The following is a 26,992-nucleotide window of genomic DNA, read 5'->3' as shown; positions in this document are numbered from 1 at the left end:
GAAATAAATGAATACCTCAAAAAGAAATCATTTGCCTTGCAAATGTGACTCATAAGAGAGCCAGGGAATGCATGGCACCGAACTTCCGATCGAACGTTTCAACATTTTTTCCATTTAAATGTAAATTGAAGACACATGTGCTGGCATTTTTCTTTCTTTCGCAAGTCCTGGGGATTCCTTTTTATTTTGACAATCCTGTTTCGAAGCTGTGGTTTGTGCTCTTAATTTGCCAATCAATTTGAATGGTTGGTAAAAGAAAACGGCAAGGAATTCTTCGTTATTTGTAAAGTGATAGAAAATATATCGATATATACCAATCTATATATAAATTAGGTTAAAAAGCTAGATACCAAGAAACAGTTTAAGGTAAGATTAATAATAAATCGACATTTTATTGTTTTAAACATATTATTATTTTATGTCGATATCAGTTATAAGATTGATCGATAATTGATTTGTATTTCATATATATTGCTAGGTTTTCTCAGTCTCTTTAAATAGAGCCAACCTTTTCGATATACAAAAAATAATCGATATATTATCTCATTAAATATATCGGTATTCAGTGTAAGATATATCGAATAAATATATTTTATCGCGAGGAATAACGATATATAAATAATTACTCGATCTATTATGGCAAATATCGATATTACCTTTATGATATATCGATAAGTAATTTGCTTAAAACCTATTTCAAATATTTCGACATTTATTCCGATCGCTTTAAATCGCGTGACGATGGGCAATCGAAATAAATCTATATCTTTGGATCGAAATCTAATCATCACAACGAATGCGTTTCGGCTTATCTTTGCGTCAAGATTTTTATGGATTTTTTTCTTTCAATTTATTTCCCTTTTTTTCGGGAGAAGGTGGTGGCGGGGTTGTGAAACATATATGTACATATACAAGTTTCACTGGCCTTCCTAGTCGCAATGTCGCCGACCGATTTAATATGCGTCAACCGGTTCAGATCGGATTGTAGGTACAGTGGACACCCGGTTATGTCACACGCCGGGCTAAACTCCTTCACTTGAGTTGATTCCGGGTGTTATCTACCGTGTGAATTGTATAATTTTTTGGGGCTTGCGGAGCTCTTGTCCCCGAAATGCCTACTTCAGGCCCTAAGTCGCCGGCTCTCTATCGCATTGAGGGGGTTGCTATCTTATCGTTCGGTTAGTGGTCACCATCCAGCCATCCGAGCACCCTCCACCCAGCACTCTTCTCCTCCTCCTACTTCCTGCGATTATGAAACATTTCGCATTTCTGTTTTGTGATTAATTTTTTGTGTGATTAATATTTTTTTAATATATACATACTACATAAACATATATTTCTTTTAAATTTAAAAACCTGCTGCGAAGTAAGGGTTTTTTTTTAAAGATGTAAAAAAAGGAATTAAGTTAGGGTTAAGATTGTGCAGTTTAACTAAAAATTGCAAAAAACCCTGGCACTCTGTATTTTCTTAATTTTAAATTATTTTTCCCCGATTGCTAAGTTTTTGCCCCGCACTGTGGCCGTAATATGCCCACTTTCATCGGCCTCTTCATCGCCAGCGACTGGCAGACATTTCTGCAGATGCATTTTCCTGATAGGCCTCTGAGTGGGTGAGAGAGGTGGTGGCTGTGGTGTTCCCTCAAGAACCACTCTCGGCGAGTGGCATATGAGTGTGGATCCGGTTCCGAGAATGAGCAGTCCGACCAACGCATTTTCGAGCAATTACAATCGAAACTGAGGCTCAAGCATAAATGCTTAATTAAGGCCCAAAATGAAATAACGAAATAACAATCAAGAAACAAACCCTACTAAATGCCGGCGGCAGGTATTCATGAATTTCCCACACAGATTATATGCATAATAATCGAGGCAAAGGACTATTAATTACAGACTAATTAAAAGGGTTTTCAGTTTCAGAATAAATCGCATTAAAAGGGAAATCTTTGTGAAAATCTATGGAAATTCAAATGAAAACTAAGCCAGAGTTTCATGCTAAAAAAAAAATAGAAACACAAACTAATCCCCTGAAATGCATTTATTATCCTTTTAAAAATAAATGAACAAGCACACGCTCAACAAGTTTTGGCTTTCTGTATGCTGATTTCAATTGTTTTCGCATAAATAAATGCGGGAAAAACGCATGGAAAAACGCGGGAAAATGCACTGTAAAATCAGGCGTAACAGAATGTAACCCTAAAAAGTCAAATCACAAAAACCAATGGAGCCTGCCAAAAACAATGCCCGCCGGTATACGAATATATGTATATTTTCTGCTCATAATTTCAACCGCAAATCGAATCAAATGCAATCGACTGCAAAAAAATATGCACAAAAATGTAATAAATATGGAATATATATTGTATATATAATCAGGGTTGGGGGTCTTTTTCTTTTTTTTTTTTTTTGTATGCAGCATTGGGGCAAGAGGCCAGGCTCTTCTACTTGGAGAGTTTCGTTTTGATTGTTTTGTATGAAATATTAATTAAATAATTCCTGGTTACCTTTTTCGGCGTTGTGGTGGGGGGGAGGGTCCTGGATCCTTCGGTGGTGTTGCTGGAGGTGGTTCCTTGTTCTTTGTTGTTCTCTGTTTATTATTATTTTTTTTTTTTGTGTTTTTCCGGAGGACTGGCCTGTAAGCCCACCGACCTGACTTACGGCACAATTTGTTTTAATTGCTTTTTAGCTTTACGTAGCTTTCTTTTTTTTTTTTGTTGTGTTCAAATTTCTTAGGAATTTAGCTGCGGCGTTTTATGTATTTATCTCTGCGAAAAAGATATTCATTCATTTTATTTATTCACTTGCTTGCTTTCATTTGTTCTCTCATTATTTTCCCCAATACATTTTACACCTTTGCGACTTTTTGGGTGAAAAACTGTTTTTGTCTCGTTGGCCGTTGGCCGTTTTGGCTTTTGGTTTATTTTTATCGTTCAGGGCCCAAAAAAAAAAAAAAAACATAATATAATACAATATGGGAGCGGGCAGGAGAGAGCGGCATATTCATCCACTCGACTGCTCAGTTTTATAAATAAGTTCTGTTTTTCGGTTCTGTGTTGGCCTGTATATTTTTTTTCCTTCGTGCTGCCAGCGAAATGAATTTTAAGCCCAGCTAACAGCACAACGATGATTATCATGTGCTGTGTTGGGCTTCTCAAATCCGAGAAAGAGGCAAGAAATACGAGGAGGTTGCACCAGGGAATGCGTTAATTATGCGACACGAGGAGCACTTATCCACCAGACCCACAAGCATTTCAATTTTGATGAATTCCTCGAGCCAACGGGAATGTGCGTTCCCTCTGTCTTCTGGTACAACATTTTCTTTCCACTTTTTCCTTTACTTGTTTTTTTTTTTGTTAGGTTTTTGCCTGTGAATTGCCAGGGGTAGTTGGACTTTTTTAGGGGATTAGCGGAAGTTGTCTATAATTTACAAGTTTTTTGAGGTTTCTCAACAGGAAAAGGGCCCTAAATATATATATATCTATTTTTATTCTATATAAATCCTAAACAAAAAAATAACAAAATTAAGACTTTAGGGCTTTTAAACGAATTTATCTACCTTAAAAAATATTTTTCTTCCTAACTACAAATTTTAAAGATTTCTAAAATTATCCAAAATATGAGTTTTATTTCTCTTTGAATTATAAAAATTTATATTTTATTTATTTTATTTTATATTATTTATTTTATCTATTATTCCCCTTACAATTACCTTTCTCTTTAATTAAAAAAAATAAATTTCTTTAAAAAAAAACTTTAATTAAATGAAAACCTTTACCCTTAAAGAGCATCCCTTATTCGTTCATTTGTCTTTTCTAGTTTTCTTGATTTTCTAGAAAAAAAAAAGAAATAAACATATTTTTAAATTGTTTTGCCAGCCGCACACAAGTTCGTCAAAATGTGTTAATTTTCTTGGGACATTGTGTGCGAGTTGTTGTTGCTGGGCTATATGCTTTCTATAATAATTTTGATTGCTGCCAAAAATTCTTAGACAGACGGCCGCATTTCTTTGGCTGACTAAGTGAGGGCAAAGTAACTGAAAAATAAGAAAGAAAGAAACTAAAACTGAAACAGAAACAGAAGCCTACCCTTTCCCCCATTTGATATCCGGGTTTATGCGTTTATTACGCTAATTGTTGTTGTCGATATCAAAACTTTGCTCTATATATATACATATATCTTTTGTTGCTATTTGCTTTTTGGCAATTGTGATTTATTTGAGTCATCGCTTGAAAGTTTCAGCTTAAGCTTTTTTCTACAAGCTGATGATGGGTTCAAAAAACTCTCGTCTTGGATGCAAGTTTTTCGATTAGCTCTTCTTTAGTTGGAGTGTGCGATTTGTGTAGATAAGTCTTGGGTGTTAGGTTTTCCTCTGCTGGAGAGTAAATACTCAAGATGATAAGGTTTCAGGGGAATATGTGAAATTAGCGATTCCCAGGCAACGTTAAGCCTCAAGCAAACAATGATAGTGGACTTGCCCGTGGCAAGTTTATTTATTTGGAATATTTTATAAGATTAAAAAGGTATATAGGAATTTATTAAATTTTTTTTAGGTAAATTAGTCAGACTAGGAATTGCTGCCTATTTTTAAAACCATTTAATACGAATGAAGATAAATTTTTAATGTTAAAATAAATATAAAAGTAGAAAAATATATTTATTTATTCATGATTTATTTATTTAAATTTTATAATAGATTTAAAAACCAGCTCTAAGTTCCTTAGGCTTAAAGTTTCCAATATTTGTTAACCAAAAATCTTTAAATTCTTAGCAAATTTAAATATTTTCGTCTCTAAAAGATCAACCTTTTGACTCTCCCCTTAATTTGCTGATTAGGCTTTTCTCCTAATGCTTTTCCCTTTTGATCTCTTGCAATGTCTTTAGGGAAAAGCTCTTCTTCTCTATTTTTCTTACATTTCCCGGGCAGCATCATTAATCATCTATACAATTTTTGACTTATCAACCATAAGCACTCTTGGCTTTTCAATTTTTTTGTTGTTTCGTTTGTGTTAAAAAAAAAAAAAAAACAACAAATATTTATGGCCGCTATATTAATCAGCAAATCGCCTATGGGAAACAAATGATAACAATCAATAAAGGCGATTAGTTTTTTGTTACTTTTTCAATTTCGATTTGGTTCTATTTATGGCACTTTGTCATTTGCCTATTTTTGATCGTTTTATTTTATATTTTTTTATTGGTTTGCTTTTGATCAAATGAAAAAAACTCCCCCGCGGTTTTGTTCAGTTACCTTTTTAGGTTCTAGGTTTTGTGGTGGGCCCTGCAACAAGTTTTAACGCTTTGGCTGCAACAAGTTTTGTGCGATAGTTCCTATATGGCGATCACTTCACTTCACTGGAGAGTCTTTGCACTTTGATTTGCTTCATTTCGTATACAATTTCGTTTGGCTTTTTATTTTTTTATATTTTCTATATATTTTTCTATATTTTGTCGTCACACACGGGGAAAAAAAAGAGTTGGCACTTGGAAAAAAATAGGCTTGAAACGCACTGGGAACGAACGTTAAGATGAGTTGCTGCTTTGTTGAGATGATGTCGTGTTGCTGCTGCTGCTGTTGTGTTGCTCCGATGTTTGCTGCTATGCTGCTATGCTTTAATGCTTTTATGCTGCTATGCTTAATGCTTTATGCTGCTCTGCTGCTGTTGCTCGACTCCCACGATAGACGTCTGATTTGCAACTGAACTGGCAACGCGATAAGCGGTCGGAAATGCTTTTGAATTCAGTTGGCTTTCACGGCTCGAACATGCTCGAACGCGCTTGAACTTGAACAGGTTCGAAACACGCTCGATGCGGTGTCTGAATTCTATCGAAAAAAAAAAAAAAACAAAACAAATCCCAAAATTGCGTTCTCGATGCCGATTGGCAGGCAATGTGCAAACGTAAATCAAACAAATAGACTAAATCGAAAGCCAGGCTGCCAGAATGTTTGCCACAAAGCCGTGGTTGCATTAACACATTTTTTGTGAAGGAATTTGTTTAGATACTTAAGCCAGGGAATTTTGTTTAGCAAAAGGTAAAAAAGTATTTTATAAATCGTGGAAAATATGGCGAATGCATATCATTTTTGATACATTTTAAACTTTTATATATCAAAATTGTAAATATCGAAAAAGTATCGAATTAAATTTTAAAATATCGATATTATCGAAAAACATTGGAAAAATTGTATTTTATTTATTTAAGACTTCTTTTAAAACGTAATATTAATATCATATAGAAATTTTGGATATCGAAAAATATCGAATTTAACATTAAGATATCGATATTATCGAAAAATATTGGGAAAATGTTATTTAGCTTAAACATCTAAGAAAGAAAAAATTAAAAAATAAAATTAGATATCGAATTCTGTAATATTGTACCCATATATCGATATTTTGTTGGATATTATCCCCAATTTAAAGTCTTAAAAAAAAGGAATGTGCTGCAAAGTGTCTGTCAAGTATTAATCCAAATCCTAACTCAATTACTTTAATTTTTCCTTAATATTTTCTAGGGCTAAAACTCGATTTTAACTACCACCCGAGACACTGTTCATTCAGCAAATAGCTCTGGACGAGCCAACATGTTGCCGGCTGGCCTGAGACCTGGCCAATTGATGGTTGTGTTAGTTGGCGGTTCTCGACGACCAGGCTAACATGTTCGCCAGCTAGCTAGCTGACTGGGCCTTTCAATAAAAATGAAAAGCGGAGGAAAACAGGAGTCCCCGGGAGTCCGGGAGTCTGGGGCTAAGCTGCATTGGCAACAAAATGGTGATGGGAATCGTGATGATGGAGAGATGCAGCCTCAGCTTTAGCTTCCCCAGAGCATTAGTCATCCGAATGGTGCAGACAACAATGGGTCTATATATCTACTATGGATGTGGCGGGGGTTTTGCCACGGGCAACGCGGCGTATGATTAACGAAATTAGCAAACATTTATCAGGCGCTGCAGGGAATGAATGCCGCTGGTCCGCAGCTCCTTTATCCCAATGGAAATGGAAAGTTTTGCCTGTGTGACAGCCCAGGTCCTTGGCCACTTCCGCTTTCAATTTTATACCCACTTTTCGCAGCTTTTCCGGAGCTAGCCTCCGCCAGAGCTTCCATTATGCAGTTAAAGTTTCTAAGTCAATTTTTGTTTCAGCATTTCGAAATTGTTTGCTTCCTCTTGTCTTTGTTTGTTCTCGTTATATATATTTTTTCTTTTTCATTTGTTTCTTTTCTGTTTTTTTCCTCTCCTCTCCTCTCTTCGCTTCTCTTCGCTTCTTTTCATTTCTTTTCTTTTTCATTTCTTTTATTTCCATTCCAATTGAGTTTGTGCAAGTGTTTTGCTTTGTTTAATGGAAAGATCGCTCTTTCGTAATTAACTTGGCCAGTTGGCCGTAGTTTCGTAATGAAGCCAAGTTGGGCAAGCGATTATACAAGTCGGCATTATATATAAGTATATATTACTTGAAAAGAAATATTTAACATTCCTAAAGGTGCCTAAAAGGGTGTTCTAGAGAGCATTATAACTTAATTTAGGTTATTTAAAAGAGTGATTAAACAGGATATTTCCCCTACTAGTTTTTGTTTTAAAAATAATTGCTTGTATTTCAATCCCCCCCTCGTCAGTCAGCTTCATTTCCCAGTATCCATTTCATAGTTAACATAATTGAAAGCGGCTCATAGATATAGAAAATGTCAGTTAAATTGATTGAATATGTCGAAGCAGGACCTTTTGGCCCTGCCTGCCGTCCCCTGTGGCCCTCAATTATTGACGAACTGACATCCGGCCGGCTTCTGTGGTGCATGTGCCACATGCAACAATGTTAAAACCGGCAGAGGGTTACAGTAATTGTAGGGACAAGCCTAGTAACCAGATTCCCTAATGAAATGGTCAGAGGAGGTTCCTTGGGGTTTGAGCAGAATTTTCAGAATATTATAACTAAATTTTTAACGAAGGCAATTAGTTGGGAAATATATATAAATCTAATGAATAAATATGTCATCATAATAACTGTTATCTTAATTAATAAATATTTGCCTAAACCTTATTGTATTAATTATAACTAAATTAAATTTGTCTTACTTACAATTTATGCCACACAAAAATACAGTCAAAACATGAAAAACTCACCTGAAAGAAAGAAAAAGACAGAAATAAGTGGGGAAAATTGTTATTAATTCAGTTGGGCTGCAGGTGGACATGACGGTGGGCGGTGGGGTATATATTTTCCAAGAAATTCACATGGAATACGAAAAATATTTGCTTGTGAACCAGACTTCATTACGTATGTAAAATGAGGACAAACAAATAACAATTGCAGATAATTGAGTCATGAATGCGAACATATATGTATGTACTTAAAAATACAGGTATGCCTTGCACCTGCATATTCTTTATAATTTTTTTACGGAGAGTTCTTCGCCTTTGATGAAAAAGTCCAGTAATTATGCTTTTTTTGTTTCATTACTTTATGACTCATATTTAATTTAATTTATTTAAGAAATTATTTGTAAATGCTTTATTTAAAAATATTATTAAGAAAGTATTTAAATTTTTATTTAATTTTTAAAAATATGTGAAGTTGGTTTTAATAGTTCTTTTGTTATTTATAAGGCATCTTTTTCCCTTTTTCTAATTTTGAAATTATTAAAAGGTAATTAATTGATATAAACCTCTGTCCAGACCAAGCTTTTTATATTCAGCAAGTGTTATCTTTTTTTGCTTTTATATTGAATAACTCCCGGAGCGAAGAAAAAAACCTTTTGGCTTTTCCACATCTCCAACCGCAATATCCTGTGTTGCAGAAACACCTGGCAGGTGACAACCGCAGTGGCAACTATCCACCCAAAAATGGTGCACAAACGGAGTGTGCTTGCTACGCTTTGACACAGTAACAAAAATGAATTATAAAAAATTAAAAAAAAATATATTTAAATAATAGCAAATTTTTGCCTTTGGCCAAGAATTTACGTACAAGTATTTAAAAAACAAATAATCTCAAGCCAAAATATACTTTTATTTTTTACTTATCACCCTGTTTCTTAACCCCTTTTAGAGTGCATTTATTTTCCCAGTGTAGCCTTGGTCTTCAACCTCAAAGAGATGGGGAAATTGGCTGCTAAGTGCATAATATATACATATATATTTATATTCCTATTTTACCGGCAAGATTCTATTTGCCTGGCAGCTTGTGGGGGCGGCGAACTCTTTGATTTGTCTCCTCGAGGACATTGTGAGGCGAGAAGCACCAAGCACCAAGCACCCCGATAACCAGCCACCAGGCACCAACGTGCCGCTGTCAGGTGCAGCGGCTAACCTTTGGACCAACTTCCGCCTAGCCCACCTCGAATGTCAAGGTTATGGCAGTCAATTTCCGCACAATTCCCGTTAATAGCTCGCGGGATCGTTGAATGGATTTGGCTTAAAGGTAGGCGTTAGCTTTAAAAGCTTTTGGGGTTTGGCCATAGGCTGAGGTGTAGCTGGTGAAAAATTTTTTCCAGGTAAAAATGTCTGGGGAAAGCTTCGCGGGGGTGTGGTGAAAGTTTTGTGTTGTGAAAGGAGAAAGTTACCGAAAAAATTTTGTGAATTTAGGAAAAATAAAATGAGAACTTTGAGCATGAAAGCTCTTTTGCGTTGAGCTTTTTAAAGCTGTTCAACATGGCGTATACTTAACGTCAAATATGAATAAATTCAATAAAATTCAATATATTCAATATTCAATAAAACAATAATTTATTTTTTAATTATTTTAACTTTGCTTTTAAAAGTAAAAATATTTATTTTTTAAACTTGGTTTTTTAAACTATTGTTTAATGTGAAAAAATATATATTTCATTTAAAATGGAAAGTCTTAATTATCGTTGAAATTTAATAATTTGGATAAATAAATTTAATAAATACAAAATTTAATTTTCAAAAATTAATTTAATTAAGTAAAATTATAGTTACGATAATAAATTTATTTGATTTTATATAATAACATTTTCTAATTAAATTGGATTTTTTTTTTAAGAAAAACTTCTATCTGAAATATTGTAAATTTAAAAAAAAAATATCCCTTTAAATTGGGACAAATAATCCTTTTTTAACTGTTTAATTAAATTATTGATAATATTTATAACTACTTTACTTACTAAACAATAAATATACTAAAATAAATATTTATAAATATTTAATAAAATAAACAAAATTAATTTTCTTTCTATATTAAAGTATAAAATTCCGTTTTATTTATTGTTAATTTTCATTGTATGTTTAAACCTTTCTATATTTAATTCTGAAAATCATTTAATCTTCTTAACTTTAAGCCTTCTTCATTTTCTATTTTAACTGAAATTCAATTCTAAAGTATACAGAAATGTCTGTTCATCTGCTGAGACTTTTATCTACTGAATTTTTGTGGAAAATTTCATTATATTCTGCCAAAAAAAAAAAGAAACAATATTTAAGGCCTGCTGGCGTATTGATTAATTGCGAGTTATTTTGGGGCAGGCTCAAGGCGCTCGAGTTCTCGTTAGCCCTACCCCTCCCCCCTCCCCCATTGTTATATATAATATCCATACACATTTAGCTGAAGTTCAATGACTACCAGCAAAGGAGCTCCACTCAAGCGTGAATTATTGTGAGAGCCCAGCCGCCCCCAGCTCCAGTCCCTGTCCCAGTCCCTGTCCCAGCTCCAGTCCCAGTTGGGCGGAAATGTCACAAAAGAGTTAAATAATGCATGGCTGGTGGGTCTAAAGGGGTTAAGGGCTTCGGGACTCGGGACTCTGAAGCTTCGATGGGTTAAGGGGCCCGTGTGCGCAACAGATGATTGCCATCAATGAAGATTATGTAAATCAAATTGTCCAAGAAATATGAAATGGGGCATGCAACGCGGCGAATGGCGCCCACAATTATGGAAGTAATTAAAATCGGGGCCAAGTGTATGCATATATAAATATATATATAAACCAGTGCGGTTCTCATTATAATAATTATTATTTTCGAGTCATTGGGCCTTCTAAATGACATAATACCAATGTCGAAGGGGGGAAATTTTTAAATATTTATTTTGCCACGTTTTTATGGTATTTATTTAAAAATTTATGAGCTCATTTAGTTAATTAATTTTTGGGGGAATATTTAAGAGTTAAAAGGAAATGAAAATATTTTGTATTTTATCTATAAAATCATAGATAAATCCAAGATATTCTTAAAAATCTTCTTGTATCAAGGAGTATTATTATTTACCAAAGATTTATAAAGCTTTTAAGATGGACTTTTTATGGAAACGAATTTATTTTAATTATATTTTACTGACTATTAAATATTTAATATTTTTTTTAAGAAATGTCCCCTTTTTAGTTAAATTTTAAAATATTTTAAAGGCAATTTAAACATATATTCCAAAAAAATATTTAAAGAAACTTAAACTGAACAGGTGAGCCTTTTCCCACCTTTGGCCAACAAAATGTTCCTTTAAAATCCGAAGGCTCGAATGATTGAGGACGAGTCAGCTCAAGGCTCTTCCTGTGATAAATTAATACAACATTTTGCACTCACCCACACAGAACACACACGCACGCACACGCACACTGGTGGACCGGTGAGTGTGCCGCTGCCAAAGTACAGTTGCCGCCTTGCATTGTCAGCAGGTTCATTTCCGCTGTGGCCACGCAGAAATGGCGTGCAAAATGCAAAAACAATGGGCCATGCACAGAGAGAAATTACCTCATACTTTTATATATATATATAAATACATAAAAAATTCAAGAGAAATATATAAAGTAAGACAAAAAACCAGCTAAAAATGCATCTAGTTCAATATAGGATTATTTCGTTCAGTGTAGAGTGGTCCCTCCGTTGATAGGCAACATTAACACACGCGATGTGGGTCTATGGCTTTCTGGATCTGTGTGGGATTGTCAGCATTGTGGGGGCCGCCCATGGACAGCGACAATTGCATGTGTAATTTGTGTTTAGTGGGCTGGAAATAAGGTACCGCCCCTCGTTAAATGTTCTGAACAAAAGAATTCACCTGGCAGCAGGTGAGCAGAGGCTGCTATAGCAGCTGCAATAGCAACCAAGGTGGGGGTAAACTATTTGGTGAATAACAGCAGACATTATGACTTTCTTCAGCTACACAAAATATTCAAAGCTTTTAATTTAGCAATTATTGGAATTATTTCTTAAGAAAAACTAATTTATTTTTCATTTTAAATATAGACAAAACTTAATATTAAATAACAAAAAAAAATTTGGTAGTTTTTTCAAGTGGACACGATGCTGCCTCGTGCTGGTCTTCCTCAAATATTTACAGGATGGAAAGGTCTGTTTTCCATTTTTGGCCTAAACTCAACTCAACTCCAACACGAGTTGGCCTTTCTTCGTTTACTTAACCGCAGCTGTTGACTTGGAGTGTTCCACGTTCTGCTTGATCATCGAGGTTTTGTTTGGTTTTCTTAACTATTGTTTCGAAATATTTAGTTTTGCTTTTATTTATTTTTATTTTTGGAAGAGTTGTGGAAAAATTGCGTGTGCCAGTTGTGTGTGCAAATCAAACGTGGCTGTTTGAATAATATTACGAGTTAAGTACAAAATGACTTAATAATTGTTTTGCGTTCTCCTTTTTTTTATAGTTTTGTATATATTTAGCTTGATCTTTTGTGTTTGTAATTACTTTATTGTATTTAAGATTGGATTAATTTCACTGTGATAAGTGATTTTAAACGCTCTTGAAGACAACAACATATTTATGCTATTATTTGTATAAATGATAATAAATGAACCAGCTATATTTCTTTTGAAGACTTTAAAAATCCAAGAAAAAACACCTGACTCAAGAATATCAAATTCTAACCAATGGCGTCATCATCTGGCGACCAATCACCCCGCGCCTCTATTGTTTTTTATTCGACATTTGTTTCTACAGATTTTTTTTGTTATTTCTGTTAATTTTTGCTATGGCGGCCTTCGCTTGGGCAAATAAGCCGCCGCCTGGAGTTTTGTCTATAAATTGCGACTAGACATTAGACGAGTTGTCAGAGAAAATAGACAAGTTCTCGAGAAATGAAGTTGAATAAGCTGCTGTTGAGTTTCCTGCTCCTCGGGCTCTTTGTAGCCACGATTATGGGCGCCGATACCGATGCCGATAGCAGTGCCGATACCAGTTCTGATGCCGATACCGATACCGATGCCGAAGACGAGACCACCGTTGCTGCGGTAGGATCAACCACCACGTCGCCCACCACGGATAATTCCTCGTCATCTGACTCCGGCAGAGATAGTTCCGATTTGGATGATGGCTCCGATTTGGGAGCTGATGAATCCGATAACGATTCTGATGCCGATGCCGATTATACTCCCATTTCGGCCCCCAGGCGAAAAAGGAACAATTCCAACAACAACAACAGGAAGAAGGCCCAAAACAATAGGCGTCGCAACAACAACAACAACAACAGCAGCAAGAAGCGACAGGCCGCTGCCAAGAAGCGCAACAACAGCAATCGCAGGACCAACAACAGTAATCGCCGCACCAACACCAACAGCAACAAGCGCCGCAACAACAACAGTGCCAGAAGGCGTGGTTAAACTCCTTTCAACATAAAAATCATTTATGAAAAAAGAGCCCAAGAATTTGCACAATAAATATACACATGTGTGTGTGTGTGTGTTTTTTTATGTTGATTCCCATGATTTAAATAATTGATTGGTGTATTGGTGTGTGTGCTTCGGGGGGACAATATTTTCGTTTGCATTCGTTTTGTGCGGCGAGGCGCGGGGGCCGTGGAAATGAATATTTCGTTGGAAATTAAAAAATGCAATCTGCCTTGCCGATTCAGAGAATTGCTGATATGCCAGCAGGCGGCAGTGATAGTTAACAGAGAACAGGGGGGAAAAAACGAATAAATAAAAACAGTTTTGAAGGAAAAACTATCTGGATAAGGAGCAGCCAGGATAGCAACTGAAGGGTTTAAAGCACGTCACAAAGCATAGTAAAAATGCATACTTACGTAAAAAATGTTATGGTAAAGATTCACCACACTATTTCAACAATATTTTTCAACAACACTCTTCAACAACACTCTTCAACAATTATTGTTAAAAATGTTCAACAATACGTTGCAACGTCTTTTTTATAATACTTTTCAATACTTTCCAAAATCTTTTTCAACAACATTTTTCAACAACACTTTCCAACAGCACTTTACCGACCTCTACAATCATAATAATAATAACTCATTTAGAAACAAGTATGAAACATATTTAATAAAAAGTAATTGTAAATTTAAAAAAATTATTCACTTGGAAAACAAAGTCTTTAAACCACAATTCAATATTTAAGCTAATTGCAAGCATCCTTTTTACTTCATGATCGAGTTTTGTCGAAACATTCGATTGTGAAGAGGTGTCCAACCAAAGCCTTATCAAAACTAAAATCCAAAAGATGCAGGACATTCCAAAAAATAATTTGCAACAATAACTAATTGTGAAAAATACCAGCACAAAGCCCTCACAACAGGTGTCGATATCGATGACTTATCAACTGGCAGGCATTTAAGACAGAGCCCACAATCTGTTCAATTATCCATTCGATTTTGAGAGCCCATTGCTGTAACTTATTCAGGCAGGAGGCGCACACAAGCCCTCTTAAGGCCCAAGCCAAAGCTAAAAGCGAAAACCAAACCCAAACCCTAACTCAAACCAAATCCAATTCACAATCCCAATCCCCTTAGTCTCTCGTATTCGTTTACAGGGAAAATCAACAGCTTTTCTTCGTTGGCCGACTTCCTGCGGTGACTCAAAGTTTCTGTCACTTAAACTTTTCTAATTCGATTAAGTCGACTAACTGAAAATTGATTTCATTGTAAGTCGCTAATTGGCTGTCTTCATTGGCTTGGCCTAACTTTTCATTTTGGTTTGGCTAGCTAAGCTCAGTTGGTGGTTGTGTTTTCTGGCCAAAAGTGACGCATGGGTCACGTTTGCTAAACAAGCGAAATAGCAGTTGTGCAAACATTGCCAAAAAATCCAACTAATTAAGAACGGTTATTGTTATCTAAAATTTGCCAAAAATTTTATGTTTTGTATTTGCGGTTTTCGCTCCAATTGGAGACACATTTTGAAGGCCGCGCGAAAAGTTATTATAATATTTTAAACTGGAAACTGGGGAATGAAAAAGTTTAGCTTAGATTGCATTCATTTAGAGGGGCAATAAGTTTTACCAGACTTTAAGCTGTTTTAAAAGGATTTAAAACTAAAACTATGTCTAGATCAGGTTGACTTTTGTGGCTTTTTAGAAACTTTTCTTTCTCATTTACAAATAATATTTTAATAAATATTTGCTGGTTTAAACAAAAAAGTGAAATAAAGCCTTTGTCTAGATCGAGTTGACTGCTGTGGCTTTTTAGAAACTTTTTTTAGAAATAATTTGTAAATAAATATTTGCCACTCACCGAACATTGGCCAACGTGTGACGACGGTTCTTGAGATACCGACTGTGATATTTTTGCAGGTCCCCAATAGAACCCTGCTCCGCCTGCATCTTGCTGGTGGGCAGCAACTGCGAGTTGCTCGGGTGCGAAGAGGCAAGCGCCGAGGCCGACGACGAGGTGAGCCGATGATGGGCTGCAACGCTGGCGCTGCTGCTATTTTGCGTGGTGGTGGCAGTGCCGCCGGTGGTGCTGCTAGAGGCTAAAGTCTCGTTTGAATTGCTACCAATAACGGTGGAGCCACCGGCAGAGGATGAACCGCCTGCGGAACCAATGGGCGCAAGGACGATGCGTGACCAGCAGGATTTGTGCGGTTTGCGGAATTTGAGCTTGATGCGCGGCGAGGGCGTAGAGGAGGTGCCTATAAATATTTGATTTATTGTTAAATTAATTCTTAAATTTATTACTTTAAATATAAATATAAATGTATGTACCTGCAATGTACTCCTGCGTCTGCTGACTGCCAGCTGGCGCTGTTCCACCCGACGACGAGGTGGCCGACGAGTGGTGGACACTCTCGCAGCTGCCACAGTAGCCACTGGCTATGGTAATGGGCGGCAGCTGCTGCTCCTGATGCTGCTGCTGCTGCTGCTGTTGCTCTGGCTCTTGCTGCTCCTCCTTGAGGGAGAGCTGCCGCGAGTTGGCCTGCTCGGATTCCTCCTCCTCCTTGATGTGCGGAAGCGGCGAGGTCTGCGGCTGGCAGCTGCAACGCTGCTGATTCTGGTTGGGATTCTGGTTTTGGTTCTGACTCTGGCTGGGATTCGGATTCGTATTCGTATTTGGGTTTGGGTTTGCGCTCGTGCTCGGGCTCTGGGCCTGGCTTTGGGTGGGATTTGGCGTCTGATTGACGGGGCTGTTGCTGTACAACGTCACCTGGCTGAGCAGGCTGCCGGAGCAGGCTGTGGTGGTATTGTTGGTGACCAGGTGGGCAGGTGGCTGTGCCAGCTGCTGCTGGACCACGGCCGTGGGTGAGACACTGGCGTCGCTCAGCGTTTCCGGCTCGGCTCGACGGGCAACAAGGCCGCTGGCCAAACTGGCCGCTGCTATATCCGCCGCGCTTAGCTGCTGCCCTAGCAGCTCCTCCTCGTCCACGTCGTTGATGAGGGTCTTCAGAGAAATGGGCGTGGTCACCGAAGTATTTATGGTCTCTGCCAGAGAGTGTTTCTTCTCGCCACTGGGATATAAATCGGGATTGCTCAGCAGGCGCTCACGCTGCTGCTGCTGCTCGTTGGCACCGGCCTCCGTTGACTTATTATCCGGGTGCTGCTTCTGCTGATTGTCCTGCGGCTTCTGCTGATAATTATCCGGCCTGGCCTTGAGCTCGTCCGGCGTCTGGGCGGGAGTTTGGGGCGGACTTGTGGCGGGGGCTGCGGAGCCGCCCCCGCGACAAGGGAGGCAACACCGAAACACTGTGCCACCGAAGCACTTTGTTCGCGCCTTTGACTTCCGCTTGGCGATCCCGCTTCCGCTAACGGATGCGCCTGTCCCGCTGCCGCCGCTACCACGGCCACTCCCGCTCCCACCGCCTCCTCCTCCTCCGCCGCCGCCGCCGCCGCCGCCCCCTCCAACGCCTCCACTGGCTGCCAGGCCGTTGGCGTTGCAGCTGCCACCTAAGCTCTGGCCGTTGCTGGTTCCGTTCCCGTTGCTGCTGCCGCTGCCGCGATGCTGCAATATACAAGAAATAATTTCCAATAAATATTGGAGCTTAAAAGAGATGAGTTTTATAATTTTAAAATAAATTAAAAGCCCCCCTCCACCTTGGCCGCATTCTTGTTAAACGAGAAACTCTGCGTGAAGCGCGCCAAACGCATCATTCCCACTGAGATCAGGAGTTATCTTGGTGGCCACCGATGCATTTTTATTCAAAGGGTGAGCTGCAAGTAAAAAATATAAGAAAAAAGTTTAATAAGTAATTTATTTATTAAAAATAAATAGAAATAACTAAGATGTATTTAGATATATCCAAGCTTAGATTAAAGCTACAATTATTTTTAAGCAGATAATTAAATAAAATAATATGAAAACTAGTCTTTTATTTTCCCTATTAAACCTTAGACTAAAACCAATTTTATTTGCTAAATATACCGCTTAATCTATATCTAAATTAATCTATATCAATTTTAGTTTCAAACCTAAAACCTCGTGGATTTCTGTGTCAAATTAACATTTAAATCCACCTATAAACGCCCCAAGTGCCGCTACTCTTCCGTTTTTAGCCAACTTTTTTTCGCTGTATTTGTCGCCCGAAAGTACACCATGGTTATGGGTATGTGGAGGAAGGGAACTGGGTTAGTCACATATTTGCCAGCATCCGTAGCTCCGCGAGGGCCAAACGGCAGCTGCTCAAACTGACCCACATGCGCGATGCCATGGCTGCCATAAAAGCTGGGAGCTGTTGCTCGTCAGCGATTCCCCTTAATTAGTTGCTCCTCGGACTTTATACGGCGTAAACGGCAAAGAAAATGAAGGCACCTCTCCTGCTCTGGATGCTGCCCTGGCTGCTCATCTGCAAGTTCCTCTACAGGGTGGACGACTTTACCGAATCGGACGTTTTCTACAATGGTGTGGACTATAATCCCGAGGAATACATTGACTCCTTTACGGATTTCCAGAAGCACGACTATTTTCAGTATTAAGAAATTATGCTTGTTTTTGTTTTGTTTTAGTGTTGGTTTTAATAAAAGAGAAAAAGTGATCTAAGGAACTATCGATAACTACCGTTATCTGTAGAATTTATACTTAAGGATTAACAGCTTTAAAAAATGTAATTTCAATCAACATTTATGATTTTTTTTATTACGTAATGTCTTTACTGCTTCTGGAAATTAAAATAAGGCCAGAAATTATTAAAATATCTATTTTATATCGATGTTTGTAGCGAAAGTCCATATAAATCGATATTTTTACGATTTTTTATTACGTAATGTCTTTGCTGCTTCTGGAAATTCAAATAGGGCCAGAAATGATTAAAATATCGATTTTATATCGATGTTTGTAGCGAAGGTCCATATAAATCGATATTTTAACGTTGCAAATAATAGGAAATAAATCGATATTTGTTGATAAAAGACAAATAAATTATATACAAATTTCCCGATATTTTCTGATAGTATTGCAAGATTTTTCGATATTTAAATTTCGATAATTACGATATTTTGTACAGGAAATTGGGAGCAATATAATTATATAAAAAATTAAAATATAGATCTATTACCTATTTTTCATTATACATTTATTTATAATTAAATACAAAAAAGCCAGAATAGGTCAAGGTCTCCCAAATGTGAGATTGTTTATTTAATAAATAAACAAAAATAATAATAAAACAGCTGCCGAATTGTTATAAAAGTTAAGAAAAAATATATTATACTTTGGGGGATGTCTGGAAATAAAAAATATTATTTTAAATTTAGTAGAACTAAAAGTTCTAGAGCTAAAAACAATTGTATACTTGAAAATAAAGTCTAAATAAATGATGTACAAAATATTTAAGTTATTTATAGGTGTTTAATGTTTTATGTAAACCACAACTTTGACATTTAATACATAACATAAAAAAAAACAATAAAAAAGTAGAAACGATTTAATTGAGGCCCAAGATTAATTCCCCTGTACACTGATTCCCTCACAGTGCCGGCTTGGATTAAATAAATAATTTATAAAAATAGTTCATTAATCAATAAGCCCACACGTAAGCCAATAATCAACGCAATCGAAGTTATTTAAGCAGCTTTTTTGCAAAGGCCAAAGTGAATTTGGTCTGGAATATTTCCGCAAAATAATTGCGAACTGCTAAATTTAAACCCCGCCACAAAAGAGTCTTTGAACAAGTGGGGGAGAAAGTTTGCAAAAACGAAAAAATTCACACACAAATAAACACCCACAGTCGATGGACAAATGTTTAAACAATTCACACACAAGACGTATGCAAAAATATAGTCTTAAAGGAGTCAGGTGACCTGGGAAATAAAGGCTGCTTCCACAGTTTGAACAACAGTGCGGAAAATAAATAATATAATATAATATATATAATAAACAATTTTTAGCTAGACTTGTTGCTTTGCTTTAAGTGTAATTTTATTGGATTAGTAATCTATATTCTTAATCTTTTTTCTTCGCTTAATCTTATCCTTCGATTTCCCCAAAAATAAAGTTTAATTCTTTTTTTTAAGAATTTTCTATATTTACTTTAGACTTAGGATAACAACGTTGCTGGGCTTATGAGCTATGAAAAAAATAATGGTTTCTAAAGGAGTCATTGGTTGAGTGTCGGCATCATCGGGATCGGTGACTGGGTGGGTGCCTTTGGGGAGTCAGGACTTAGATCAGGTATCTGCGCCTGCGGGAGCCGCTGTTGCGGGACTTGGTCGACTTGTCGTGGTGTACCCTACGACGCCTAATCTTCTTTGGGAGCGTCCTACGGCGCTTACGGATTCTCTTGGTCTTGCCGGAGGCGCTGCTCTCCTCCGTGGTAGTGGTAGCAGCGGTGGTTGTCGTGGTGTCCGAGGAGCTGGCCGTGGTGGTGGTGGTGCCGGAAGCAGCAGTGGTGGTCGTGGCGGATGCGGAAGTAGTGGTAGTGCTGGAAGCAGCCTCCGACTGGCGGATCGTTAGGATCGCACAGAGCACGGTGGCAAGGAGGACGAAGGTGATCTTCATATTGAGCTACTTGGGAGGATGTCGATCAACTGATGCTCTTCTAGAGTCTTGGAGACACTTTTATACTGACTTTCGACATGGATTTGAGTTAAGTCTGGCTAAGACTCACTTGCAGAATTGCAAATGGGGTCAGCAGCTTGGCGAAAACAAAGACATTAAAGGGGTTCTTGGATAAACAAGAAATTCGCAAGTGCGGTTTTTGCACAATTGTCTAAATAATTTTGTAGCTTTGCCAACTCAAGCTTTCAATTTGGAACTTGCAAAAGTGAGTTTGATAATATGGATGCTCTGGAAAATTTGCAGAAAAAGTTGCCAAGTAACATAATCAATCACATATATATATTTTTTGATTGGAAACATGTTTTTAGAGAAACAGTTTACTCTCTAACCCAGTTTCATTCTCTTAATGAAGATTTTCTAAAAACAAAGCAATATCTGTGATTTAAATATCTGTATTTAAAAACTACTTCTACAATCATATTTAATTTTAAAGATCGTCCATAGAGTCCAACTTGCTTTGGCAACTTCCAAGTCAAGGGTTGAGTTGGCAAAGCTACACAATTATTTAGACAATTGTGCAAAAACCGCAGTTGCGAATTTCTTGTTTATCCAAGAACCCCTTAAACTTCTTTGTTTTCGCCAAGCTGCTGACCCCATTTGCAATTCTGCAAGTGAGTCTTAGCCAGACTTAACTCAAATCCATGTCGAAAGTCAGTATAAAAGTGCCTCCAAGACTCCAGAAGAGCATCAGTTGATCGACATCCTCCCAAGTAGCTCAACATGAAGATCACATTCGTCCTCCTTGCCACCGTGCTCTGTGCGATCCTAACGATCCGCCAGTCGGAGGCTGCTTCTAGCACTACCACTACTTCCGCAACCGCCACGACCACCACTGCTGCTTCCGGCACCACCACCACCACGGCCAGCTCCTCGGACACCACGACAACCACCGCTGCCACCACTACCACGGAGAAGAGCAGCGCCTCCGGTAAGACCAAGAGAATCCGTAAACGCCGTAGGACGCTCCCAAAGAAGATTAGGCGTCGTAGGGTACACCACGACAAGTCGACCAAGTCCCGCAACAGCGGCTCCCGCAGGCGCAGATACCTGATCTAAGTCCTGACTCCCCAAAGGCACCCACCCAGTCACCGATCCCGATGATGCCGACACTCAACCAATGACTCCTTTAGATACCAATATTTTTTTCCTAGCTCATAAGCCCAGCAACGTTGTTATCCTAAGTCTAAGGCAAATATAGAAAATGCTTATAAAAAAAGGTCTTAAATTAAATCTCAGGAAAAGAGTCTGGCAATTTTATATTTAATTTAACATTATACATCAGTGAAATATATAGAAGAAAGCAATCTATAATCTTGCATATTTTGGGATGAGAATGCCTTTCCGTAAATTTAAAAATAGTTTTTATAGCTAGGGTTTTTTAATTGTGTTTTTTGTTTCAGTGTCTTTTGCAGAATTGCAAACGAATTTGTTTTTTGCCCAAACAAGAAATTCGCCATTGTGCTTTTCTTTCGCAATTGTTCAAATAGTTATTACGCAAGTTGCCAGGCCAGCTCTTGGCTAAATTTAAATATTATTAAATGCGCACATAATAAATAAATACATTTTTTTTAATTAAATATTTACACTCTTAAGTCTGAAGAGCTGTTTTGAAATAATTAAAATGAAGCTTTTGTATTTATTATAATAATCTAATATTATAAGTATAATGATAATTATATTTATAATTATGAATTTAATGTAATATAAATATTATTAAATATTCGGTAAATAAAATTATTCAAATTTTATGGATTTAGGTAAATGATATAATAAGCTTAAAAAATAATGAAGAATAATGAGAAATATATTTTAGATGCAACTTTAATGAATTGTTTAGGATATTCCATGAAATTGTGTTGAAAAATAATCTTTTTTATTAAAATTCGCACAAGAAATGATATAAAACAATTAGTTTGACACAAGGTTTCAGTTTTATTATAGGAAATAAATAAAAAGAAAATTAAATAAGCAAAAGCAAAAGACACAAAAATGCAAAGAAAGTTTAAAAATAATAAAAAGAAACGTCAAAGAAAAGGTGGTAAAACTCGGCAGCTTGGTTTACTTGTGTGTGCGTGTATGCGTGTCTTTTTGGCAAGTGCAAATACCCTCTGGTTTCCGTATAAATAGAGCTTGGACTCCACGGCTTTGGTATCAGTTGCCACTAGCCCAACCATCCATCGACATGCGATTCACCTGTGTTCTGCTCCTCCTGGCCACCATTGGCTGCCTGCTGATCTGCAGGACCAACGCCGCTACAGGAACCTCCACAACCACCACCACTGAGGCGGCCACCACTACCGTTGCGGCAACCACTGTGGCCAGCGACACCGCCACCACAACAACCAGCTCCTCGGACAGCACCACCACCACTGCGTCATCGTCATCGGGCAAGAAGAAGATTCGCAGGAAGAGGAAGATCGTCAGAAATAAGCCAGCCGTAAAGAGAACTATCCGCAGGAGGAGGAACAATAGCACCACCTCGAGTTCCAGCACCTCAAGGAGCACCCGGGCCCGCAGGAATCGTCGTCTTCGTCACATCAGTGCTTAAACTGACAATGATTTTGGTCTGAACCTGATCCTTAACCTGACATAACCCAAAATGAAAATTCAATATATTTTTTTTTTTCATAAGTTTAGTTGCCTTTTTTAGGTAAATTTTAATGCAAATACAAATATCGATATAAAAAAGAGTTGTGTTTTTCTGATTTTTTGGAGAGAATAAAGAAATATTAATAGAGTTCCTTGACGATGAATTAACAAATTCAGGATAATATAACTTGACATTTTTATGAAGAAAAAGAATGTCTAAATAAAACTATATTTCCATTTTTATAATATTTTTAGAGCATGTTTTTTTCTTAGCCTAAAACCAATTTAAATTTCCTTCCTCGAAATAATATGGAAATTGTATCAACCTTTAAAAAATCCAAATCCATAAACAAGATCCTCTCCAGCAAAAAGGTGCCTTAAGTGAGGAAACTCAATTTCATTCCTGATCAAACGGTAAAGGTACGCGAAATCAGAGTTCTCTCCCTTACCTCATAAGATATTCAAAATGCAGACAGGCATTAAATATTTATTTGGGAATGCTTTGAGTCGACTGAAAGTCGAGTTTCGCTTCCATTGAAATCCATTAGCGTAAAAACCGAACTCGGCAAAACCCGCAAAAGCAAAAGCCCCAAAAGGGGCTCCCCTGTTTTCAACTGTATGGAAATGAGCGAAAAGTTTTCAACCAAAAAATAAAAGGGGGAAAAAGGCGGCAAAAAGCTGTTGCCATAGATACCAAACACACATGTGTGTGTAATGGAAAATGTTACTAAAACAAAAAAGAGGTAAAACTAAAAATGACGACAACCATTTTCATAACAAAAGACGCGTCAGGTGCCCAGAAAAACCGCTGAGCAAACGGGCCAGAAACAACTTAACTCGACTCTAAATAGTTGCCATTACGCAAGGAACTCTATTTTTTGCAATAATGTAGCATAGTTTTTGGAGTCTCCATGGAGTGAGCCCCCAAGTATGCAAATATTAACCAGCAACTGGTGGGAAAGGGGTGGCAGAACATTAACTTTAAAACAAGTCTCTAAACTAGCTATATTTGAATATTTATTTAAGTAATTTTAAGATTATTTCTGCAGTTTTTTTTCACAACTTTTTCTTATTAAATTAATAGAAAATATGTAAGCAAATTACTAAAACGTAAAACGTAGTAAAGTCTCTTAATTTTTCTTACAGCCATCTGTTTTTTTATTATTTAATTTTTATAGTAACCAAATAACATCGAATTGCCATAAAAATATATACAAAAAAGACTATATAAAAAATATGAACAAGTGTGAAATTTCAGGCAATAAAATTCCTACTTCAATTGGTCCAAATCGAGAGCAATTTAATGCATAAAAATAAAGCAAAAAATTGCCTTAATAATTTTTTGCTTAACAAACGAATCATTTTTTTTCCTGTCGCCCAATCTACTTGATAGAGTCATAAAGCACGCACAAATTCCTATATGTATTATTGATTTTTATTGAGACATTTGCAAAATTAATGTCTATGATGCGGGCAGGAACTGAACTCAACTCCCAGAGCTCGACGACTTGTCGTCGAATGATGAGCGGCATTAATAAATCAATAGCGTTTTGATGGCAAATAATTCGAGAGACGCTCCGGGGATGCAGCAAATACGCAATGGGGCCCCACATATCCTTTTGCCACATCCTCCTCGGAGTTTCTCCCCAGGATCTACTCCAGATGCGTGCGAGAGGGAGTGTGTGCGTGTTCCCTGATAAGCAACTTTCCAATGGCCAAGAGCTGGACATAGAGAAACTATGGGGATTTCTAGGAACTGTAATTTATATATTTTTTAATTTTTGTTTTTATTTGAAATTTAGGGATTTCTTGCAGAGTAAATTAATTTTAAATTATTTAATACTGGAGATATGTTAATAATAGGATTGTAGTGTGACCTTATGCAGTCTGTTTATTATTTAATATTTTATTAATTTTATTAATTAATAATTTAAAACCATTTGGAATTTAACAACTTTCATATTTTTTTATTTAAGATTTATTTATTAATTAAAAACTATTTACAAGAAATTTATTATTAATAAGATAATTCTTTTATAAATTCAGTGTGACCCTCCCTTCTTATTTTCCCCAGTGTGGCCCTGCTGCATTGAGAGTTGACCCTGCCAACTCGTGTCGAGTTATTTTATTGATTGATGCCAGGAAGTCCAGTAACAAAACAAAAAAAACAAAAAAAAAAAAGATGGAAAACACAATAAAAAACAAACAAGCGAATGCCATTAATTTTGTTCGAAGTCCCTCACAATGGATCAAATGAAAACAGCGACTTGTTGTGGACGCAACTCCGATGAGGGATGGATGAGGGAATGTGGACATTACTGACCTTGTTTCATTTCCCTAACCCCCTAAAAAAAATAATAAACGAAGATATGACTTAGTTCTGGACTTTGGTTCGTTGCTTTTGGATTTATGTTTTATTTCAGCTCAATTGGTTTGACTTTTAGTCGAAATAAGTTAATAGGGTTAAGAACAATAATTTATGAAATTTCCTATTATTTATTTATTTAAGAATTTTAAGCCAAATAACTTAAGGGATTAGTTCTTTCTTATTAGTAAATTCATAAATTTATTTTTAATTACATTTTTAGTAATAAACTTGTGTAAAAATAGTAAACTTCTTTTTTTCCTTTTTGGCTTTTGCCACTTGCCTTGGTATTAGTGAAATAAAAGTTAAAATAAATTAGCTCAAGGCTGTAAAAGTTAAAGTTCCTGCGGCTTAATTAAGTCACTAGCCCGGCAACGGTTTTCTTTGAATCAAATTAAACGTTTAAGCTCTTAAACTTTCCACTTTCTATTGCCTTTCATGTAAATTTTCCTTTAGTTTGCCCGCATTTGTTTGGGCCAATTAAATACGCAAATACCAACACATCAGAGCCATATGGTGTACATATGTGTGTGTGTGTGGGCACATTTTGATTTATCCTGGCAGCGACAGGATGCTCGCACTCGATTTTCCAAGCAGCTGCCGCAGGAAGCTGAGACCACCCATGGAGGCTCTGGCCGCTGTTACTTTGGCGCCTAATGAGCAATTTAATTATGCACGTTGATTGATTGATGCTAATTGATGGAAAGCCAGTCGCCACAACGGCAGCAACAGCAACCTCAACTAGTAGCCAGTGATTGAGCCAAGGAAAATTGGCCAAAAGTCGGACAGGAAGCGGAAAACTTTAACTTAGCTTCCCTTCAGTAAAGTCCCACACAATATGCTAGATGCTGGATGCTGGATAGAGCTCACCATTTTCCATTTGGCCATGTTTGCACTTCCGTTTTTCCCCCCGGGAAAAGGGGAAAGAGGAAAAGCTGCGCTCGAGCGGAACAATTACTAAAAGCGCTTTGGCGCTTGGCATAAATTTGCACAAAAAATGCAGCGGCTGCAGCAGCAGCTGAATATTTAAATATTTACTACAGACTTGTTTACAAATTGTGGAAAATATTCTCTAACAAAAATTATAACAATTCAAAATGTTAAAGTACAAAGTTGAAGTTAAACTTAGGTCTTTAAATTTATTTTGCTGCCTGAAAAGTGATGTGTTGGCTGAAAAAAAAAGAATGGTCTCAAACCATATGTTGCGAATTTCGTTCTTTTACACAAAAGAGAAAGAGACTGTTTGTTAAGCAAAAAAAAAAAAACAAGAAAGGTTGAATTTAAGGTTAAGCTATGGCTAGATTTTTCCTTTCTCTTTTATATACTTTTCATTTTTTTTAAATTTTTTCTAAGCAAAGTTCATGTTCAATGGCACAGAAAAAAAAGGCAACAAAGCTTCGAAATCTTGGCAAATATTTGCTGATTTTTAGACAACAGAGACACACTCAAAACACACACACTTGTGATCAATGGAATCGGTGATGCGGCTTCCAAATCGATGAATGAAGATTCCCCCAGTTGTAGACCAGAGAGACTTAAGCCCAGACTAAATATATAATCGAGCAAATAGTACCGAGAATAGTAGTAGCAAGACATGGACTGGCGCGTGTTTGGTTTGAATTTTTTTTGGGAGTTTCGCGTTTTGCAAATAGTTGACATTTGTGCAAATATGGCTAAAACACCACGCTGTTTGGCATTAATACTTTGTATTATTCTTTTTTTTCGCGACTCTTGGTGTTGTTTAACTAATCGTGTTTTGCTGGCGCCATTGTTTCATCTCAATGACGCAGAGAATCGGCCTATAAATGGGCCATCCAGTAGCCCAGAAATGGCAGAGAAGTTCCACATTCCGAAGACCAAAAAAGCATCAAG

At 36.9% G+C, this 26,992-nt stretch overlaps 6 protein-coding genes across 13 annotated transcripts in view; 4 read left to right on the top strand and 2 right to left on the bottom strand.

Moving 5' to 3' along the window:
• Positions 1 to 17,279, bottom strand: part of dnc (phosphodiesterase dunce) — a 123,205-nt gene extending 105,926 nt beyond the window's left edge. For 4 of the 8 annotated variants that reach the window (XM_041774959.2, XM_070288084.1, XM_070288085.1 and 1 more), the window contains exons 1-3: positions 17,208 to 17,279; positions 15,885 to 17,115; positions 15,415 to 15,811 (exon numbers count right to left, since the gene is read on the bottom strand). In XM_041774959.2, the coding sequence (XP_041630893.1) occupies positions 15,415 to 15,811; positions 15,885 to 17,115; positions 17,208 to 17,264 (1,685 nt within the window). In that variant the 5' untranslated portion in view covers positions 17,265 to 17,279. Of the gene's footprint in view, positions 1 to 2,501; positions 2,763 to 5,245; positions 5,685 to 15,414; positions 15,812 to 15,884; positions 17,116 to 17,207 lie in introns of those variants that run through there. The other 4 variants (XM_017162584.3, XM_017162586.3, XM_017162587.3 and 1 more) reach the window with 2 other exon arrangements.
• Pig1 (Pre-intermoult gene 1) lies at positions 13,013 to 13,640 on the top strand. Its single transcript, XM_017162593.3, has one exon. The coding sequence runs from the start codon at positions 13,031 to 13,033 to the stop codon at positions 13,550 to 13,552; it is 522 nt and encodes a 173-aa protein (XP_017018082.1). The 5' UTR covers positions 13,013 to 13,030; the 3' UTR covers positions 13,553 to 13,640.
• A 309-nt stretch (positions 17,280 to 17,588) lies between the features above and the next one.
• ng4 (new glue 4) lies at positions 17,589 to 18,086 on the top strand. Its single transcript, XM_017162595.2, has one exon. The coding sequence runs from the start codon at positions 17,913 to 17,915 to the stop codon at positions 18,084 to 18,086; it is 174 nt and encodes a 57-aa protein (XP_017018084.1). The 5' UTR covers positions 17,589 to 17,912.
• Positions 18,087 to 19,770: 1,684 nt separating this feature from the next.
• Positions 19,771 to 20,106, bottom strand: LOC121502139 (protein new-glue 2-like). The gene has a single exon (XM_041775047.1). It carries the CDS (start codon positions 20,104 to 20,106, stop codon positions 19,771 to 19,773), a length of 336 nt encoding a protein of 111 aa, XP_041630981.1.
• Positions 20,107 to 20,574: 468 nt separating this feature from the next.
• Positions 20,575 to 21,336, top strand: LOC121502138 (protein new-glue 2-like). The gene is made up of 2 exons (XM_041775046.2): positions 20,575 to 20,816; positions 20,881 to 21,336. The coding sequence occupies exons 1-2, from the start codon at positions 20,808 to 20,810 to the stop codon at positions 21,220 to 21,222; spliced, it is 351 nt and encodes a 116-aa protein (XP_041630980.2). The 5' UTR covers positions 20,575 to 20,807; the 3' UTR covers positions 21,223 to 21,336.
• A 979-nt stretch (positions 21,337 to 22,315) lies between these two features.
• On the top strand, positions 22,316 to 22,756 carry ng3 (new glue 3). The gene has a single exon (XM_041775045.2). The coding sequence runs from the start codon at positions 22,349 to 22,351 to the stop codon at positions 22,712 to 22,714; it is 366 nt and encodes a 121-aa protein (XP_041630979.1). The 5' UTR covers positions 22,316 to 22,348; the 3' UTR covers positions 22,715 to 22,756.
• Positions 22,757 to 26,992: the final 4,236 nt, after the last annotated feature.

The sequence above is a fragment of the Drosophila kikkawai genome, chromosome X (assembly GCF_030179895.1).
Source record: "Drosophila kikkawai strain 14028-0561.14 chromosome X, DkikHiC1v2, whole genome shotgun sequence".
Classification (NCBI taxonomy): domain Eukaryota; kingdom Metazoa; phylum Arthropoda; class Insecta; order Diptera; family Drosophilidae; genus Drosophila; species Drosophila kikkawai.
This window is presented reverse-complemented; position numbering and strand designations above follow the sequence as displayed.